This window comes from Eleutherodactylus coqui, chromosome 8 (assembly GCF_035609145.1).
Source record: "Eleutherodactylus coqui strain aEleCoq1 chromosome 8, aEleCoq1.hap1, whole genome shotgun sequence".
NCBI classification, from domain to species: domain Eukaryota; kingdom Metazoa; phylum Chordata; class Amphibia; order Anura; family Eleutherodactylidae; genus Eleutherodactylus; species Eleutherodactylus coqui.
Window position 1 is genome coordinate 168,963,148 of NC_089844.1, and position 21,395 is coordinate 168,984,542.

At 41.9% G+C, this 21,395-nt stretch overlaps 1 protein-coding gene across 2 annotated transcripts; it reads right to left on the reverse strand.

Moving 5' to 3' along the window:
• Positions 1-209: 209 nt before the first annotated feature.
• NUDT9 (nudix hydrolase 9) lies at positions 210-18,628 on the reverse strand. Of its 2 annotated transcripts, XM_066576935.1 has the most exons (9): positions 18,476-18,580; positions 15,385-15,488; positions 14,246-14,458; positions 12,389-12,484; positions 12,211-12,297; positions 12,024-12,135; positions 941-1,084; positions 677-761; positions 210-590 (listed from the first exon to the last, which is right to left on the reverse strand). In XM_066576935.1, the coding sequence occupies exons 2-9, from the start codon at positions 15,453-15,455 to the stop codon at positions 445-447; spliced, it is 954 nt and encodes a 317-aa protein (XP_066433032.1). In that variant the 5' UTR covers positions 15,456-15,488; positions 18,476-18,580; the 3' UTR covers positions 210-444. The 2 variants fall into 2 exon arrangements, with proteins under 2 accessions (XP_066433032.1, XP_066433031.1); XM_066576934.1 differs by lacking the exon at positions 15,385-15,488 and having other exon boundaries at positions 18,476-18,628.
• Positions 18,629-21,395: the final 2,767 nt, after the last annotated feature.

Consider the following 21,395-nt stretch of genomic DNA (forward strand, 5'->3'; position numbering starts at 1 on the left):
TAAAATGAGTCCATGAGGGGGGAGGGGCTGTGACAAGGTCTCATCTACTTGCACACAAAGTTTCAGTATGTAAGAAACTTAGGTTCAAAAGTGACCCCAGTATAATCTCCAGGTTGCTGCACAGGTAGACCAGAGGGGCAGCATATTTCGGGAAGCGTCGCCTCTCCTAGGCATTGATTGCACAATCTTTACTCTCACTGGAGACCTGGCAGTAGGGAAATTTTTATTTTATTGCATTCCAAAGGTTGGAAGTGACGGATGTCTCCTCCGTGAGCCAAGAACTGATGGGAAATCCATTGCCCAGTTTCCGTGAGTGCAGCCTTTTGCAGACATCTGTAATAATTGCACATTGGGTACAGTTTATAAAGTGACTACAGCCCACTGGTGTACTGGCAGAAAACGACCAGAATACCACAGCGGTGAGCTGCCAAAGCTGTGTGGTTACTACCAGTGGGCACCCCTCTTCTCCGCCACTATTTGAATGAACTGGGCATGGTTGGCATACAGGCTGCAGCTGCTGCTCATGTCCACCCACTGCACCTTGCCTGCGTCGTCACCAGCTTGTAACGTCAACTTGTCCAGGATGTGCCCTGTTAAGAAGATGGCAGAGACTGGCATCAGAGGTTAGAAGGAAAGGAGCAGCTATACTATTATTACTGGACTGTAATATACCAACCTGTCTCATCGTGGTAATTGACAGCTTGGGTCTCCATCCAGGCATTATCAGTGTTACGAGGGTCATCCACATACCCCCTGTACACCTGTAAAGAACAGTCATAAGTGAAGGCTTACACACAGCCATACAGACCACCCACCAGAAACAGTCCGTATCAATCAGTTTTCCTCTAGCTGGGATGATAACGCCAATATTAAATGGGCATGAATCCCGGTAAATGAGGACTACAAACCCACATTAATGTGGACCATCAGGAAGCATTACCGCTAAGTGCTGCTGAGAGAAGAGGCTCTGGATCCTCTGCTCCGTGTCCTTCTCTTCTCCTGTGCTCTCCAGAGAGTTCAACGCTTCCTCGCAAAACTCCCTGCGCAGCGTGGCAGTCACCAGCTCTCCGGGATCCACCATCCCCTGCCGGAGCACATTAACATAGTGTATAATCAGGAGTACACTGCAATAACAAGCAACCACACTGCACTACCTAGAAGAGATACTGAGATGCAACAATAGGGGGCAGTATTATAGTAGTTATATTCTTGTACATAAGAGCAGTATTATAGTAGTTATATTCTTGTACATAGGGGGCAGTATTATAGTAGTTATATTCTTGTACATAGGGGGCAGTATTATAGTAGTTATATTCTTGTACATAGGGGGGCAGTATTATAGTAGTTATATTCTTGTACATAGGGGGGCAGTATTATAGTAGTTATATTCTTGTACATAGGAGGCAGTATTATAGTAGTTATATTCTTGTACATAGGGGACAGTATTATAGTAGTTATATTCTTGTACATAGGGGGCAGTATTATAGTAGTTATATTCTTGTACATAGGAGGCAGTATTATAGTAGTTATATTCTTGTACATAGGGGGCAGTATTATAGTAGTTATATTCTTGTACATAGGAGGCAGCATTATAGTAGTTATATTCTTGTACATAGGGGGCAGTATTATAGTAGTTATATTCTTGTACATAGAGGGTAGTATTATAGTAGTTATATTCTTGTACATAGAGGGTAGTATTATAGTAGTTATATTCTTGTACATAGGAGGCAGTATTATAGTAGTTGTATTCTTGTACATAGGAGCAGTATTATAGTAGTTATATTCTTATACACAGGAGGCAGTATTATAGCAGTTATATTCTTGTACATAGGAGGCAGTATTATAGTAGTTATATTCTTGTACATGGGAGGCAGTATTATAGTAGTTATATTCTTGTACATAGGGGGCAGTATTATAGTAGTTATATTCTTGTACATAGGGGACAGTATTATAGTAGTTATATTCTTGTGCATAGGGAGCTGTATTATAGTAGTTATATTCTTGTACATAAGGGGGCAGTATTATAGTAGTTATATTACTGTATATAGGGAGCTGTATTATAGTAGTTATATTCTTGTACATAGGAGCAGTATTATAGTAGTTATATTCTTATACATAGGAGGCAGTATTATAGCAGTTATATTCTTGTACATAGGGGACAGTATTATAGTAGTTATATTCTTGTGCATAGGGAGCTGTATTATAGTAGTTATATTCTTGTACATAAGGGGCAGTATTATAGTAGTTATATTCTTGTACATAGGGGGCAGTATTATAGTAGTTATATTCTTGTACATAGGAGCAGTATTATAGTAGTTATATTCTTGTACATAGGAGCAGTATTATAGTAGTTATATTCTTATACATAGGAGGCAGTATTATAGCAGTTATATTCTTGTACATAGGGGACAGTATTATAGTAGTAATATTCTTGTGCATAGGGAGCAGTATTATAGTAGTTATATTCTTGCACATAGGGGGTAGTATTATAGTAGTTATATTCTTGTACATAGGGGGCAGTATTATAGTAGTTATATTCTTGTACATACGGGGCAGTATTATAGTAGTTATATTCTTGTACATAGGAGTAGTATTATAGTAGTTATATTCTTGTACATAGCAGGCAGTATTATAGTAGTTATATTCCTGTACATAGGGGGCAGTAATATAGTAGTTATATGCTTGTACATAGGGAGCAGTATTATAGTAGTTATATTCTTGTGCAAAGGCAGCAGTATTATAGTAGTTATATTCTTGTATATAGTAGGCAGTATTATAGTAGTTATATCCTTGTACATAGGAGGCAGTATTATAGTAGTTATATTCTTGTACATAGGGGACAGTATTATAGTAGTTATATTCTTGTGCATAGGGAGCTGTATTATAGTAGTTATATTCTTGTACATACGGGGCAGTATTATAGTAGTTATATTCCTGTACACAGGGAGCAGTATTATAGTAGTTATATTCTTGTACATAGGAGCAGTATTATAGTAGTTATATTCTTGTACATAGGAGGCCGTATTATAGTAGTTATATTCTTGTACATAGGAGGCCGTATTATAGCAGTTATATTCTTGTACATAGGAGCAGTTTTATAGTAGTTATATTCTTGTACATAGCGGGCAGTATTATAGTAGTTATATGCTTGTACATAGGGAGCAGTATTATAGTAGTTATATTCTTCTTGTACATAGGGAGCAGTATTATAGTAGTTATATTCTTCTTGTACATAGGGGGCAGTATTATAGTAGTTATATTCTTGTACATAGGAGGCAGTATTATAGTAGTTATATTCTTGTACATAGGGGGGCAGTATTATAGTAGTTATATTCTTGTACATAGGAGCAGTATTATAGTAGTTATATTTTTGTACATAGGGGACAGTATTATAGTAGTTATATTCCTGAACATAGGGGGCAGTAATATAGTAGTTATATGCTTGTACATAGGGAGCAGTATTATAGTAGTTATATTCTTGTGCATAGGGAGCTGTATTATAGTAGTTATATTCTTGTACATACGGGGCAGTATTATAGTAGATATATTCCGGTACACAGGGAGCAGTATTATAGTAGTTATATTCTTGTACATAGGGGGCAGTATTATAGTAGTTATATTCTTGTACATAGGGGGCAGTATTATAGTAGTTATATTCTTGTACATACAGGGCAGAATTATAGTAGTTGTATTCTTGTACATAGGGGGCAGTAATATAGTAGTTATATGCTTGTACATAGGGAGCAGTATTATAGTAGTTATATTCTTGTGCAAAGGGAGCAGTATTATAGTAGTTATATTCTTGTATATAGTAGGCAGTATTATAGTAGTTATATCCTTGTACATAGGAGGCAGTATTATAGTAGTTATATTCTTGTACATAGGGAGCTGTATTATAGTAGTTATAGTCTTGTACATACGGGGCAGTATTATAGTAGTTATATTCCTGTACACAGGGAGCAGTATAATATTAGTTATATTCTTGTATATAGGGGGCAGTATAATAGTAGTTATATTCTTGTACATAGGGGACAGTATTATAGTAGTTATACTCTTGTACATAGGGGGCAGTATTATAGTAGTTATACTCTTGTACATAGGAGGCAGTATTATAGTAGTTATATTCTTGTACATAGGGGACAGTATTATAGTAGTTATATTCTTGTACATATGGGGCAGTATTATAGTAGTTATATTCCTGTACACAGAGAGCAGTATTATAGTAGTTATATTCTTGTACATAGGAGCAGTATTATAGTAGTTATATTCTTGTACATAGGGGGCAGTATTATAGTAGTTATATTTTTGAACATAGGGGCAGTATTATAGTAGTTATGTTCTTGTACATAGGGGCAGTATTATAGTAGTTATATTCTTGTACATAGGCGCACTATTATAGTAGTTATGTTCTTGTACAAAGGAGCAGTATTATAGTAGTTATATTCTTGTACATAGGGGGCAGTATTAAAGTAGTTATATGCTTGTACATACGGGGCAGTAATATAGTAGTTATATTCTTGTACATAGGAGCAGTATTATAGTAGTTATATTCTTGTACATGAGGGGCAGTATTATAGTAGTTATATTCTTGTACATAGCGGGCAGTAATATAGTAGTTATATTCTTGTACATAGGGGCAGTATTACAGTAGTTATATGCTTGTACATAGGAGGCAGTATTATAGTAGTTATATTCTTGTACACAGGGGGCAGTATTATAGTGGTTACATTCTTGTATATAGCAGGCCGTATTATAGTAGTTATATTCTTGTATATAGGAGGCAGTATTATAGTAGTTATATTCCTGTACATAGGGTGCAGTAATATAGCAGTTATATTCTTGTACATAGGAGCAGTATTATAGTAGTTATAGTCTTGTACATAGGGGGCAGTATTATAGAAGCTATATTCTTGTACATAGAGGGCAGTATTATAGTAGTTATATTCTTGTACATAGGGGGCAGTATTATAGTAGTTATATTCTTGTACATAGGGGGCAGTATTATAGTAGTTATATTCTTGTACATAGAGAGCAGTATTATAGTAGTTATATTCTTGTACATAGGGGCAGTATTATAGTAGTTATATTCCTGTACATAGGGGCAGTATTATAGTAGTTATATCCTTGTACATAGGAGGCAGTATTATAGTAGTTGTAGTCTTGTACATAGGTGCAGTATTATAGTAGTTATATTCTTGTATATAGGGGGCAGTATTATAGCAGTTATATTCTTGTACATAGGAGGCAGTATTATAGTAGTTGTAGTCTTGTACATAGGTGCAGTATTATAGTAGTTGTAGTCTTGTACATAGGAGGCAGTATTATAGTAGTTATATTCTTGCACATAGGGGGCAGTATTATAGCAGTTATATTCTTGTACATAGGAAGCAGTATTATAGTAGTTGTAGTCTTGTACATAGGAGGCAGTATTATAGTAGTTGTAGTCTTGTACATAGGAGGCAGTATTATAGTAGTTATATTCTTGTATATAGGGGACAGTATTATAGTAGTTGCAGTCTTGTACATAGGAGGCAGTATTATAGTATATATATTCTTGTATATAGGGGGCAGTATTATAGTAGTTATATTGTTGTACATAGGGGCAGTATTATAGCAGTTATATTCTTGTACATAGGAGGCAGTATTATAGTAGTTGTAGTCTTGTACATAGGTGCAGTATTATAGTAGTTGTAGTCTTGTACATAGGAGGCAGTATTATAGTAGTTATATTCTTGCACATAGGGGGCAGTATTATAGCAGTTATATTCTTGTACATAGGAAGCAGTATTATAGTAGTTGTAGTCTTGTACATAGGAGGCAGTATTATAGTAGTTATATTCTTGTACATAGGGGGCAGTATTATAGCAGTTATATTCTTGTACATAGGAGACAGTATTATAGTAGTTGTAGTCTTGTACATAGGGGACAGTATTATTGTAGTTATATTCTTGTACCTAGGGGGCAGTATTATAGTAGTTATATTCTTGTACATAGGGGACAGTATTATACTAGTTATACTCTTGTACATAGGGGGCAGTATTATAGTAGTTATATTGTGGTACATAGGGGACAGTATTATAGTAGTTGTAGGCTTGTACATAGGAGGCAGTATTATAGTAGTTATATTCTTGTATATAGGGGGCAGTATTATAGCAGTTATATTCTTGTACATAGGAGGCAGTATAATAGTAGTTGTAGTCTTGTACATAGGGGGCAGTATTATAGCAGTTATATTCTTGTGCATAGGAGGCAGTATTACAGTAGTTGTAGTCTTGTACATAGGGGACAGTATTATAGTAGTTGTAGTCTTGTACATAGGGGACAGTATTATAGTAGTTATATTCTTGTACCTAGGGGGCAGTATTATAGTTGTTATATTTTTGTACCTAGGGGGCAGTATTATATTAGTTATATTCTTGTACATAGGGGACAGTATTATAGTAGTTATACTCCTGTACATAGGGGGCAGTATTATAGTAGTTATATTCTTGTACATACGGGGCAGTATTATAGTAGTTATATTCTTGTTCATAGGGAGCAGTATTATAGTAGATATATTCTTGTACATGGGGGGCAGTATTATAGTAGTTATATTCTTGTACATAGGAGGCAGTATTATAGTAGTTATATTCTTGTACATAGGGGGCAGTATTATAGTAGTTATATTCTTGTACATAGGGGGCAGTATTATAGTAGTTATATTCTTGTACATAGGGGGCAGTATTATAGTAGTTATATTCTTGTACATAGGGGCAGTATTATAGTAGTTATATTCTTGTACATAGGGGCAGTATTAAAGAAGTTATATCCTTGTACATAGGAGGCAGTATTAAAGAAGTTATATCCTTGTACATAGGAGGCAGTATTATAGTAGTTGTAGTCTTGTACATAGGAGGCAGTATTATAGTAGTTGTAGTCTTGTACATAGGTGCAGTATTATAGTAGTTATATTCTTGCACATAGGGGGCAGTATTATAGCAGTTATATTCTTGTACATAGGAAGCAGTATTATAGTAGTTGTAGTCTTGTACACAGGAGGCAGTATTATAGTAGTTATATTCTTGTACATAGGGGGCAGTATTATAGCAGTTATATTCTTGTACATAGGAGGCAGTATTATAGTAGTTGTAGTCTTGTACATAGGGGACAGTATTATTGTAGTTATATTCTTGTACCTAGGGGGCAGTATTATAGTAGTTATATTCTTGTACATAGGGGACAGTATTATACTAGTTATACTCTTGTACATAGGGGGCAGTATTATAGTAGTTATATTGTGGTACATAGGGGACAGTATTATAGTAGTTGTAGGCTTGTACATAGGAGGCAGTATTATAGTAGTTATATTCTTGTATATAGGGGGCAGTATTATAGCAGTTATATTCTTGTACATAGGAGGCAGTATTATAGTAGTTGTAGTCTTGTACATAGGGGGCAGTATTATAGCAGTTATATTCTTGTGCATAGGAGGCAGTATTACAGTAGTTGTAGTCTTGTACATAGGGGACAGTATTATAGTAGTTGTAGTCTTGTACATAGGGGACAGTATTATAGTAGTTATATTCTTGTACCTAGGGGGCAGTATTATAGTTGTTATATTTTTGTACCTAGGGGGCAGTATTATATTAGTTATATTCTTGTACATAGGGGACAGTATTATAGTAGTTATACTCTTGTACATAGGGGGCAGTATTATAGTAGTTATATTCTTGTACATACAGGGCAGTATTATAGTAGTTATATTCTTGTTCATAGGGAGCAGTATTATAGTAGATATATTCTTGTACATGGGGGGCAGTATTATAGTAGTTATATTCTTGTACATAGGAGGCAGTATTATAGTAGTTATATTCTTGTACATAGGGGGCAGTATTATAGTAGTTATATTCTTGTACATAGGGGGCAGTATTATAGTAGTTATATTCTTGTACATAGGGGGCAGTATTATAGTAGTTATATTCTTGTACATAGGGGCAGTATTATAGTAGTTATATTCTTGTACATAGGGGCAGTATTAAAGAAGTTATATCCTTGTACATAGGAGGCAGTATTAAAGAAGTTATATCCTTGTACATAGGAGGCAGTATTATAGTAGTTGTAGTCTTGTACATAGGAGGCAGTATTATAGTAGTTGTAGTCTTGTACATAGGTGCAGTATTATAGTAGTTATATTCTTGTATATAGGGGACAGTATTATAGTAGTTATATTCTTGTACATAGGGGACAGTATTATAGTAGTTATATTCTTGTACATAGGGGGCAGTATTATAGTAGTTATATTCTTGTATATAGGGGGCAGTATTATAGTAGTTATATTCTTGTATATAGGGGGCAGTATTATAGTAGTTGCAGTCTTGTACATAGGAGGCAGTATTATAGTATATATATTCTTGTATATAGGGGGCAGTATTATAGTAGTTATATTCTTGTACATAGGGGCAGTATTATAGTAGTTGTAGTCTTGTACATAGGGAGCAGTATTATAGTAGTTATATTCTTGTATATAGGGGCAGTATTATAGTAGTTATATTCTTGTATATAGGGGACAGTATTATAGTAGTTATATTCTTGTGCATAGGGAGCAGTATTATAGTAGTTATATTCTTGTACATAGGAGCAGTATTATAGTAGTTATATTCCTGTACACAGGGAGCAGTATTATAGTAGTTATATTCTTGTACATAGAAGCAGTATTATAGTAGTTATATTCTTGTACATAGGGGGCAGTATTATATTAGTTATATTCTTGTACCTAGGGGGCAGTATTATAGTAGTTATATTCTTGTACATAGGGGGCAGTATTATAGTAGTTATATTCTTGTACCTAGGGGGCAGTATTATAGTAGTTATATTCTTGTACATAGGGGGCAGGAATATAGTAGTTATATTCTTGTATATAGAGGGCAGTATTATAGTAGTTATCTTCTTGTACATGGGGACAGTATTATAGTAGTTGTAGTCTTGTACATAGGAGGCAGTATTATTGTAGTTATATTCTTGTACATAGGGGGCAGTATTATAGCAGTTATATTCTTGTACATAGGAGGCAGTATTATAGTAGTTGTAGTCTTGTACATAGGAGGCAGTATTATAGTAGTTGTAGTCTTGTACATAGGAGGCAGTATTATAGTAGTTATATGCTTGTACATAGGGGGCAGTATTATAGCAGTTATATTCTTGTACATAGGGGACAGTATTCTAGTTGTTATATTCTTGTACCTAGGGGGCAGTATTATATTAGTTATATTCTTGTATATAGGGGCAGTATTATAGTAGTTATATTCTTGTACATAGGGGGCAGTATTATAGTAGTTATATTGTGGTACATAGGGGACAGTATTATAGTAGTTATATTGTGGTACATAGGGGACAGTATTATAGTAGTTGTAGTCTTGTACATAGGAGGCAGTATTATAGTAGTTATATTCTTGTATATAGGGGGCAGTATTATAGTAGTTATATCCTTGTATATAGGGAGCGGTATTATAGTAGTTATATTCTTGTATATAGGGGCAGTATTATAGTAGTTATATTCTTGTACATAGGGGACAGTATTATAGTAGTTATATTCTTGTACATAGGAGCAGTATTATAGTAGTTATATTCCTGTACACAGGGAGCAGTATTATAGTAGTTAAATTCTTGTACATAGAAGCAGTATTATAGTAGTTATATTCTTGTACATAGGGGGCAGTATTATATTAGTTATATTCTTGTAGCTAGGGGGCAGTATTATAGTAGTTATATCCTTGTACATAGGGGGCAGTATTATAGCAGTTATATTCTTGTACATAGGAGGCAGTATTATAGTAGTTGTAGTCTTGTACATAGGAGGCAGTATTATAGTAGTTATATGCTTGTACATAGGGGGCAGTATTATAGCAGTTATATTCTTGTACATAGGAGGCAGTATTATAGTAGTTGTAGTCTTGTACATAGGGGACAGTATTATAGTAGTTGTAGTCTTATACATAGGGGACAGTATTATAGTAGTTATATTCTTGTACCTAGGGGGCAGTATTATATAAGTTATATTCTTGTACATAGGGGGCAGTATTATATAAGTTATATTCTTGTACATAGGGGGCAGTATTATAGTAGTTATACTGTGGTACATAGGGGACAGTATTATAGTAGTTGTAGTCTTGTACATAGGAGGCAGTATTATAGTAGTTATATTCTTGTATATAGGGGGCAGTATTATAGCAGTTATATTCTTGTACATAGAGGACAGTATTATAGTAGTTATATCCTTGTACATAGGAGCAGTATTATAGTAGTTATATTCTTGTACATACGGGGCAGTATTATAGTAGTTATATTCTTGTTCATAGGGAGCAGTATTATAGTAGATATATTCTTGTACATGGGGGCAGTATTATAGTAGTTATATTCTTGTACATAGGGGGCAGTATTATAGTAGTTATATTCTTGTACATAGGAGGCAGTATTATAGTAGTTATATTCTTGTACATAGGGGGCAGTATTATAGTAGTTATATTCTTGTACATAGGAGCAGTATTATAGTAGTTATATTCTTGTGCATAGGGGGCAGTATTATAGTAGTTATAGTCTTGTACATAGGGGACAGTATTATAGTAGTTATATTCTTGTATATAGGGGGAAGTATTATAGCAGTTATATTCTTGTACATTGGAGGCAGTATTATAGTAGTTGTAGTCTTGTACATAGGGGACAGTATTATAGTATTTGTAGTCTTGTACATAGGGGCAGTATTATAGTAGTTATACTCTTGTATATAGGGGGCAGTATTATAGTAGTTATACTCTTGTACATAGGGGGCAGTATTATAGTAGTTATATTCTTGTACATAGGAGCAGTATTATAGTAGTTATATTCTTGTACATAGGAGCAGTATTATAGTAGTTATATTCCTGTACATAGGGGGCAGTATTATAGTAGTTATATTCCTGTACATAGGGGGCAGTATTATAGTAGCTATATTCTTGTACATAGGGAGCAGTATTATAGTAGTTATATTCTTGTACATAGGGAGCAGTATTATAGTAGTTATATTCTTGTACATAGGGGCAGTATTATAGTAGTTATGTTCTTGTACATAGGGGGCAGTATTATAGTAGTTATATTCTTGTACATAGGGGCAGTATTATAGTAGTTATATTCCTGTACATAGGGGGCAGTATTATAGTAGCTATATTCTTGTACATAGGGAGCAGTATTATAGTAGTTATATTCTTGTACATAGTGGGCAGTATTATAGTAGTTATATTCTTGTACATAGGGGGCAGTATTATAGTAGTTATGTTCTTGTACATAGGGGGCAGTATTATAGTAGTTATATTCTTGTACATAGTGGGCAGTATTATAGTAGTTATATTCTTGTACATAGGGGGCAGTATTATAGTAGTTATATTCTTGTACATAGGGGGCAGTATTATAGTAGTTATGTTCTTGTACATAGGGGGCAGTATTATAGTAGTTATATTCTTGTACATAGGGAGCAGTATTATAGTAGTAATATTCTTGTACATAGAAGGGAATACTATAGTAGTTATAGTCTTTTACATAGGTAGTTTATATATATATATATATATATATAGGTTCTAGGTTCTGTTGCAGTAGATAATACACTGTAGTCCTACATGTTATGTGACTATTAGATTATGAACATTTCTGTTTTCAGGTTCAATCTTGTTTGTGAAGTAAGACTTTTTGATTACAGGGAATATATTTGCTGATTGCTGGTGGATTAATCACTGCTTTGTGTTGATATATTACCGTACAACCCAACCTGTTCTATTTGGGTAATCCGCCCCGTGAGAGCGATCACATATTGTGTAATCTTGCCCACATAGACTGTCACACAAGCAGAGTCTCTCAGTGCCTGATCTGTACTTAATGGGGATCATCACTGTTACACAGCCTCGTGTGACCTGAGACACCCCTGTTATAGCGCCCACTCCTGGTGATATTCCCCTATACATAGCTGATATACAGTAGCATCCTGTGCCTGAAGGAAGAGTGCGTTAGATTATGCTCACCCCGGGGATGGCCCATTGCCCGCAGTCCTTCCTCTGTATTGCTACAAACTGTAACAAGGGTTTCCCGGACTCGGGGTGCATTACCTTCTCCCCTGCAGCATCTCGTTTCCACCTGTAGGGGGAGCATGATATAAGACACATACTAGCACCATAGTAGCAGCTCCATGAGAGCAGTAGTAGTACTCACCTAGTTATGATGGGGTCCGCTGCGTGGTTAGGCCCCCATCGGCCTAATAATCCTCTTCCTATTACCCCTGTCCGCCCTGAGGGGTTCCTGAGAATGAAAGAGAATAATTGTAATCAGATCTGATTGCAAAGGTGATAGAAGACCCCTTTAAGACCCCCACTATGTCGGTCACACCCACCTTGGTGATCCGTCCATCACTTTGTACGTCCCTTCAAAGCTGGTTCTCTGTACCTGTCCATCGAGAGCGTTGTATTGTGGGGAGAAGCCTTCATTGCTGCAAATCACATGGATATTCTTGGCTTAACGAACTTTCTACTGATCACTCTCCAGTGACGACATTCAGTCTACTCCAGTCGCACCAAAAGCTGCATTCACATTCCTGCTGGTAGCTCTCAGGCAGTCGGATGTCTCTGTCACCCCTTGCTGGTTCAGTGTCGGACACAACCTGCTTTATCGGAGATGCGATCCTTGCATGAGCCAAGGGTTACACCAGTCCAGCTACCGTGTTCGTGCACAGTGCTGACAGATTCCAAGCAGCAGAAGGCAGAACTGTGATTGCAGCTCCGGGTGTTACAATACATAAGTGACTTACTAAAGCTGCTTAAAGGGGTTTTCCGGGCAAAACAATATTGATGACCTAACCTGAGCATAGGCCATCAATAGATAATTATTATAATCAGCGGGGATTCACTGCTTGGGACCCTGACCAATTAGCTGATCACACCGGTATAAATTGGGGCCGGAGTGGAAGCAGATGCTCCGACCCTTGAGCAGTGGCCGGCGCTTGTAAGTGCAAGCGCAGCTCTCATTGAAATCAATGGGACAACTGTCAGCGGGCATACAACCAGCTGATCGATCAGGGTTCCGAGCGGCGGACCCCAGCCAATTAACTATTGATGGCCTATCCTGAGAATAGGTCAGCAATAGTATTTTCCCTAGAAAACCCCTTTAATGGGGATCATTCTCTAGATGTAGGGCATTTGTAGACATGAGAAGGAAGATCTGCTGCACTGCTCTCATTGGAATTCATATACTGAATGGCCTCTTTATTAAAGACCCCCATCTAGTAACATCTGTGACCTTCATCACTGCAGCAATTCATCAGTAGGTTTTGAAATCGTTCTGCAGGAATACCGGCCCCTGCGGACAGGAGGCTTCCTGTAGTTGCTGCAGAATAGATGGAGATGCTGACATGTTCTGTCCAGCTGACAGGAAGGGGTCATCGATTCATGCTGCTTGCGCCAAATTCTGACCTCCCATCAGCAACAGAAATCTGGATCCCTCTGAGCAGGAGATGTTTTTCCGCTGCTCAGTGATACAAGTTTTGCGCTCTTTTCCCCTCAAAGTATCGCCTTTCTGTTTCTTTAAGACACAATGGCGCTGGAACTGGTCATATGCTGTTATACCCGTCCCTTCAGAGGAACGGACACATTAGTGTGAGCACAAGCATTGTATTCGGCTGCTCTTGGCTGTGTTGGTCAGAATGATTGCTGACATCCTCCTCCGACCCCTTTTGGTGATGAGTTGTTTCGGTTCAGAGGATCTCCTTTCACTGGATGTTTTTTCTGGCTCGCGCCATTCTCGGTATACTCTCCACAGTGTTAAATGAGAAACCCCCCACGGTTGGCAGTGAAATCCCAACCACCCACTAGTCTAGCACCGATGACCCGGCCTCATTGGAAGTCGCTCCGATCGCTGGATTTTCCCAACTAATGTGGATTCGCACTAAAACTGATCCACAGAAAACTTGTCCCGTGATTTTATGCCGCACTCCGGGGTCACGGGGAGAATCTCCATACTGGAAGGCGTCAATTATGAAAGGGCTGCATTTCTAATAAAGGGGCATTCAGTGTATAATGGATGTGCCCCCTAGTGGTTGTTCTGCTGTTTTCCACTAGAGGTTCCACCAATCAGAATACAAGAATGATTTGCGCACTTTTTAGCGTACCTGAAGTACATGTAGATGACCCCCACAGGATTCATAGTGAATGGTAAGCTGAAGTAGACTAATGGGTGGCTTTAGTGCATCTCTCACCTTTGCGGAGGGTCTGCCCAGGCGGGTTGGGCAAGGACTGAAGGGGCAGTGTATTCTACAGGCTGGTACTCTGGCCAGTCTTCTGACCAGCTGACCTTCTCTTGAGGAACCGGCCAGCGGTCCACCTTGGAGCCTGGGTAAGGAGAGGTCAACGCCTTGACGTGAGTCGTCATTGCAGGTGAGCGGCTGCGACACCAGTAAGACAGCAAGAAACTGTGGGAAGAACAAACAGATCATTCACACCTCAACCCACAAGAGAAAACCTCAGACAACGCCTGCCAGGAACACTCTCTGGGTGGGGCCAGCAGCTGCCACATCCTGAGCACCCCAATTCATGAATAGAATGCCAAAATACAGTTAAGACTGACACATGCAAAGCTATAGGAAAATAAGCAGGCAATACATAATAGACACTAATGGCATCGTACGGCCATGAGGGTTGTATGGAGTGGGTGCAGGAAACAAGTCTGTTCCATACCCAGTGGCAATCAACGTTCAGTCGCTGGCAACTGCCATGATCCGAGCTCCACCCCCCCATCCTCTCTGGGACACAATCGCAGGGTGCTGATGGGCTAGCATGGCAGCGCCGAGCCTGGAGAAGGAGCTGCCAGGCATGTATGCCTATTAATGCCTGCATGTAGGTAACAGTGAAAATCACGATATGCTGCAATACGGAAGTACTGCAGTATATAGTACAAGTGATCAAGCTATCGCAAGTTCAAGTCCCCTTTGAGGTCTAAATGTAAAAAAAGGTTTAATAATGTTTTTAAAAGTATTAAAAATAAAGAAAAAAATCTTAAAAAGTTCAAAACTCCCATTTTCCCAACAAAATATTAGCAATGAAAACCCCCACAGATTTGGTATCGCTGGGTTCATAAAAAGACAGAACTATTAAAATACCGCCCTCGCTATCCTGTACGGTGAAAGCTGGTCTCACACGACTGGAGACGTCCGACCCGCAGCCTATACGTAATTAACATTGCATATGGGCTGTGAGTACCCTCGTCATCGCTAAGCAATGAGCTAAGCTCTTGTCCTGAAGGGGTTAAAATAACCAAAAACCAATCAGTGGCCTTCTACTACAATCCATGTACAGAGCATACAACAGGAGGCAGTCACGTGTAATGCAATGTGCGCACCTTCCGAGCGCGGCGACCGCTGCAGCGATGGAGGCGGTGGTAATAAGTTGCATCGGGGGATGACCCGCCATCCGTGCGTCCGGCCAAACCCCTCAGTGTGGAGGCTTAAAAGGGAAGATGTGACAGGATGAGTGCATCAGCATACAACATGGCGGCACACACACACCGCTGCGGCGCGCCTGCAGGGAACGACACCTACTCTGAGGTGTGTGGCCTCAGCTCTGTTGATGGTGCACAACTGGAATGCCCACCTCAGCAAATGCCTGGCACACACCGGCCGGGCACAGCGCCCCCCCCCCCCCGTGCCTCCCATTATACACGGATCACGAGCCTCGGGTCCAGGCTGCACAGCAAAACTAAAACCTCTGCAGCCTTCTAACGCACTTTGTCTTTCAGTTCTAGACCATCTCCATGACTTCTGCTTGCTGTCAGTGAAAGGAAACCCTCTGAGGAGCCGCTTACAGACCTAATAAATCTCACAGCTGAGGGTTTGTTACCATGTATCAGTGAAGACACTCCTGGTGAATCCAAAGGGGTCTAAAATGCTGATGACTGCTAACGGAGATCCTGAAGTTCATCGCCTTTCTACGCGCCTGAAACTGAAACCTGTGCTCTAATTTTCACCATTTTCTGTCAGTTAGTAGAAGACACGGTGTAAAAAATTACGGTGTAAGCGTAAGATGAGATGACCAATCCGTCGCGGCGAAGCCAGCGCTGCGGAGCGGACCTCCCGGGACGCAGCATGACTATTTTTTTTTCCTGTTCCGTCCGCGCTCCTCTCTAACGGAGCGCCAGCCTCAACAGAGAAGCATGCGGCCAAGCCGCTCCAAAACCTGCGTCCAAGTGCCATGGGTTGTGAAGCTGCACTTACCCGGCGCAAATCTCGCGTTTTTTTCGCTGCAGCCAAACCGCAAGATTTCTGTCGGGATTGCGCCCCGTGTGAACCCAGCCTTAAGGTAGTTTGTGCAATTAATAATATGTGTTGTGCCCAAAAATATCTGGCGCCCCTCTCATACAGACGTGTAAATGAGCCCTTGGTGCAGGCGCAAAAGCAGACAGGTTTGGGGTAAAATAGAGCAAAATTGGTGGCTGGGTTAGTAATCCGATGTTTTGTGTAACCTACATCCTGCGTGACGTATTGATGATCGCGCGTCTGACTCCCGTGTGTTTGTGCCCTGCTCGTTGTCTAACATTGGGAGTTTTGGGGGTAAGAGTGGCTTTTTATTTATTTTTTACTTTTTCACATTTTGCACACAGTTTCCGTTTTTACGTGAGGCGGCCAGGAAGGGGTTAAAGGGTCTGCAGCTCTTCCTGTCAGTTGGGTATGGTCACTAGGCCTCACTGAGGTCAGCTCAATGCCAGGCTGCATGCTGCGACAGCACGCGGTACGAGTCGTCAGCGAGGCTGAAGAGCCCTTTCACATGAGCCGATCAACGATACAGCGTGCTGACCAGAGCAGGCCTTTCTGCGACATTTCCACCGGGCTGCGAGTCAAAAAGCTTCCGCCCGCGCAGAATCCACACACAAATGGAGCATGCTGCGATTTTTTTTTCCTCTGTGAGCAGAAACCGCAATTGATTTCCGCAGGTATGAAGGAAAAAGTGTTTTCTCCTATCATGCTATGGACGGCATTTGCTGCGGATGCGCGGTTCAGACGCCCGCCGCGGATTCCGCAGCAACAATCAGTCCGTGTGCGGGGGCCGCCATCATACAGCACAGGGCATCGCTCACACACACGGTTTATCAGCAGTTAGCGCTGCGCTGTCGGGGGTCCCATTGTTCCCGTATGGAGCCTCTCACACAGCCGCAGGCGGACGCGATTTTCGAGCGGAGTCTGTTGGGTATTTAGCGCTTACCAACGATGGAGCGCTAATAGCTGGTGTGGGCCGCAGCGTCGCCTCGGACGAAAACAAAAGTAAAACATGGCAAAGCGCTTTCAGCCCCCCCATGTGCGGCAGGCCTGGATGACACCATATTTTTTCTGCGGTTTGGTACGATTACGATGATCCCAAATTTATAGGTTTTTTTTTTTTTTTTTTTTTTTACAATAAAATACCTTTTTCTTGTAAATCGTTATTTTCTACATGGCTGCCCTCCCCGTCCCACAACCTTCTCCTCCCCCAGCAGCGCTCTGTTGTGTTCTGCGTGATGATCGGTAGTCGGCACCATTTCGGGGTGCAAGCAGCTTTTTGATCACTTCTATTCCTTGCTTTTGGTGGGCGAAATTAACAAAATAGGCATTTTAGCTGCTTCGTTTTTATTTTTTTTTAACGTTTTTTGCCCCGCAGGATAAATAGTGCGATTAGTTTGTTGTTCGGGTCGTTACGGATACAATGGCACCAAATATGTGGCTTTTTTTCTTATTTAGAGTGGAAAGTGCGCAAAAAAGGGGATTTTATTATTTTTGTAACATGTTTTATTTCCTTTTCACGTTTTTTATGTTCCTTTGAACCGTGAAGTTGTGATCACCATGACGATGCGTGGCAGTGCTTCCGCAGATCGCCCGCTGTGGGGTTTGTGGGGACACGTTACACCTCATTTTCTTAGTGAGATTTTGAAATCCACATGGCATGAACTAGAGGGGCGGAGTCACGCTGGTATGGGCACGGATTTCATGCAGCATCTGTACCCGGTGGGCATCCTGCAGGTAGCTGTACCGCCAGCCTGGACTCCCGAGTCCCATCGTGGTCAATGAAAAATTGACCGTTTTCCGTGTGAATTTCCTGCGTTTTTTGCAATTTTCAAGCATGATTTGCATCCGTTTCTCAGACGTGTATTTATCAGGACTTCCGGGGGGGGTATTTACTAATTAGTCATTTCAATCAGGGTGTCTTCTTTTAACGCACGTTACTATGGAGACCACATGAAAAAAGGAACCAGGAAGTGCAGAGAACATGTGTGCGAGAATCACTTGGACGGCCAGCCCTCCCCTGACTACAACCACACCGTCTCCAGGGACTACAGCCTCACTGCAGAGCACAGGAGGGGGTTTATATATGTAGGGACCCCACCACTGTGATTGGTGGAAACTAATGTCAATCAAGCACAGCTCGGCTTTGCATTGGCGGGGGGCACCGCGGTGGGCACTTACCTGCCCGGAGCTCTGTGATTGGTCGGGAGGAGACGGCGCTGAGCGCGGAGCACAAACACTACACACCCAGACGGCAAGAGGTGACTGGCGCGCACCGACAACCAGAGAGACATACTGCGCAGGTGCAGAGCAGGAGACCACGCCCGCTGACTTCATAGTGACGGCTGGCAGACACGGTGGGCGGAGCGTGGTTATTATACTAGAGTGGAGTGGGAAAAATGAGGCCTGACGTCAGAAGGTCAGGTGATATCTCCGGTCACATGACTGGCTAGTGGAGGCTGCTGTGTTGAAGATGCAGCACTGGAGGCGGGAGTGTTAGGGGTGAATTGAAGAGTACATAAGGGGCTGTGGGATGGTTTTGTGGGTGCACAAGGGGAGTTTCTTGGGGTCACTTGGAAAGCACATGGGGGGCTGTAGGATGCTTTTGGGGTGCACAGGAGTCATAGAGTTGCAATACTAAACTGGGCCACTACACTCTAGACAGCGCTGTGAGCATTCCAGATATCTGTAGTAGCTTCTCATAAGCTGATTGGTGAGGGTCCTGGGTGACAGCCCCCGATGATCTGCTGCTGGTACCCTATTCTAGGGCATCAATAGTTTCAGCCTGAGAAACATTTTTAAAAGTTTTAGATTGTGCCTAAACTTTGCAGATCTAAAGATTGTTTAAAACAAGTCACTTCTCCTGTATTATATTATTCCGCCCTCCTCACTTCTCATGTATTATATCATCCTGCCCTCCTCACTTCTCATGTACCTTATATGATCCTGCCCTCCTCAGGTTTATAACGAAGTAGTCTGAACATAACGCAGATGTTCGGTGTGGATATACTGCGCAATGTCCGCAACTTCCCTAAGGGGCTGTCAGAGAGCTTACAGGACTGCAGGGCGAACATGGTGATGGACAAGAGACAAAAGGGACATAAAGGCCATCTAGAACCGCGAAACCAGGCCGGCTATAGCCACTAAGCACCACACCGCGTACCTGCACTGTCTGCACTGTAGGGGGAGTATTATTCTATACTCCAAATACTCTGTAAGAAAAACCCAAATATCCAGCCCCAGAAGACGTTGTCGCTCTGCCGTATAACCCGTCCTGCGGCTCCATCTCAGGCAGATCTGTAATGATGAGAGTTGTGGTGATTAGATGGACGGTCTTGTCACCGGAGGTCCTACAAGTGGTTCCCCTCTTGGCCTATAAGAGGCTCTCAGAGGCTCCTTGTGTGTAGTGACCTCTTCTCCCGCTTGTAGAGCTTGTTGACCACTAGATGCCTCTACAATGCAGAGAAGAGATTTCACCTTGTTACCAGAGGGGGGCGCATTATTGGGATGTGAGAAACTGGATGGTCGTAGCGATGAATTGTGCCCACCGGGCCGTTCTGACCAGACTATTGGGGGCTGGGGGGCACACAAGGTGATCAGGCTCAGGACCCTCCTACAGACCACCAGTAAAGAGGACTGTCTGAACAGACTGTTTGGAGGTGTTGGGAACAGTGGATGTGTGAGGGCACACAAGGTGACCGGGCTCAGGACGCCCCCTACAGACCACCAGTAAAGAGGACTGTCTGAACAGACTGTTTGGAGGTGTTGGGACCAGTGGATGTGTGAGGGCACACAAGGTGACCAGGCTCAGAGCGCCCCCTACAGACCACCAGTAGAGAGGAGCATCTGACCAGACTGTTAGGAGGTGTTGGGACCAGTGGATGTGTGAGGGCACACAAGGTGACCGGGCTCAGGATGCCCCCTCCAGACCACCAGTAGAGAGGAGCATCTGACCAGACTGCTAGGGGATGTTGGGACCAGTGGATGTGTGAGGGCACACAAGGTGACCAGGCTCAGGACGCCCCCTCCAGACCACCAGTATAGAGGAGCATCTGACCAGACTGTTAGGGGGTGTTAGGACCAGTGGATGTGTGAGGGCACACAAGGTGACCGGGCTCAGGACCCCGCCAGACCACCAGTAGAGAGGAGCATCTGACCAGACTGTTAGGAGGTGTTTGGACCAGTGGATGTGTGAGGGCACACAAGGTGACCGGGCTCAGAACCCCTCCAGACCACCAGTAGAGAGGAGCGTCTGTCCAGACAGTTAGGAGGTGTTGGGACCAGTGGATGTGTGAGGGCACACAAGGTAACCGGGCTCCGGACGCCCACTACAGACCACCAGTAAAGAGGACTGTCTGAACAGACTGGAGGTGTTGGGACTAGTGGATGTGTGAGGGCACACAAGGTGACCAGGCTCAGAGCGCCCCCTACAGACCACCAGTAGAGAGGAGCGTCTGACCAGACTGTTAGAAGGTGTAGGGACCAGTGAATGGGGGCACACAAGGTGACCGGGCTCAGGACGCCCCCTACAGACCACCAGTAGAGAGGAGCGTCTGACCAGACTGTTAGGAGGTGTTGGGACCAGTGGATGTGTGAGGGCACACAAGGTAACTGGGCTCAGGACGCCCCCTACAGACCACCAGTAAAGAGGACTGTCTGAACAGACTGTTTGGAGGTGTTGGGACCAGTGGATGTGTGAGGGCACGCAAGGTGACCAGGCTCAGAACGTCCCCTACAGACCACCAGTAGAGAGGAGCGTCTGACCAGACTGTTAGGAGGTGTTGGGACCAGTGGATGTATGAGGGCACACAAGGTGACCGGGCTCAGGATGCCCCCTCCAGACCACCAGTAGAGAGGAACGTCTGACCAGACTGCTAGGGGATGTTGGGACCAGTGGATGTGTGAGGGCACACAAAGTGACCGGGCTCAGGACGCCCCCTACAGACCACCAGTAGAGAGGAGCGTCTGACCAGACTGTTAGGGGGTGTTAGGACCAGTGGATGTGTGAGGGCACACAAGGTGACCAGGCTCAGGACCCCTCCAGACCACCAGTAGAGAGGAACATCTGACCAGACTGTTAGCAGGTGTTGGGACCAGTGGA

Coding starts and splice junctions, on each gene's coding strand:
- NUDT9 (XM_066576934.1), bottom strand. CDS start 18,588: ATGTCTCTCTGGTTGTCGGTGCGCGCCAGTCACCTCTTGCCGTCTGGG. Junction 12,298..12,388: donor GTGATGGACGGATCACCAAG/GTGGGTGTGACC, acceptor TTTCATTCTCAG/GAACCCCTCAGGGCGGACAG. Junction 12,136..12,210: donor GCGGACCCCATCATAACTAG/GTGAGTACTACT, acceptor CTCCCCCTACAG/GTGGAAACGAGATGCTGCAG.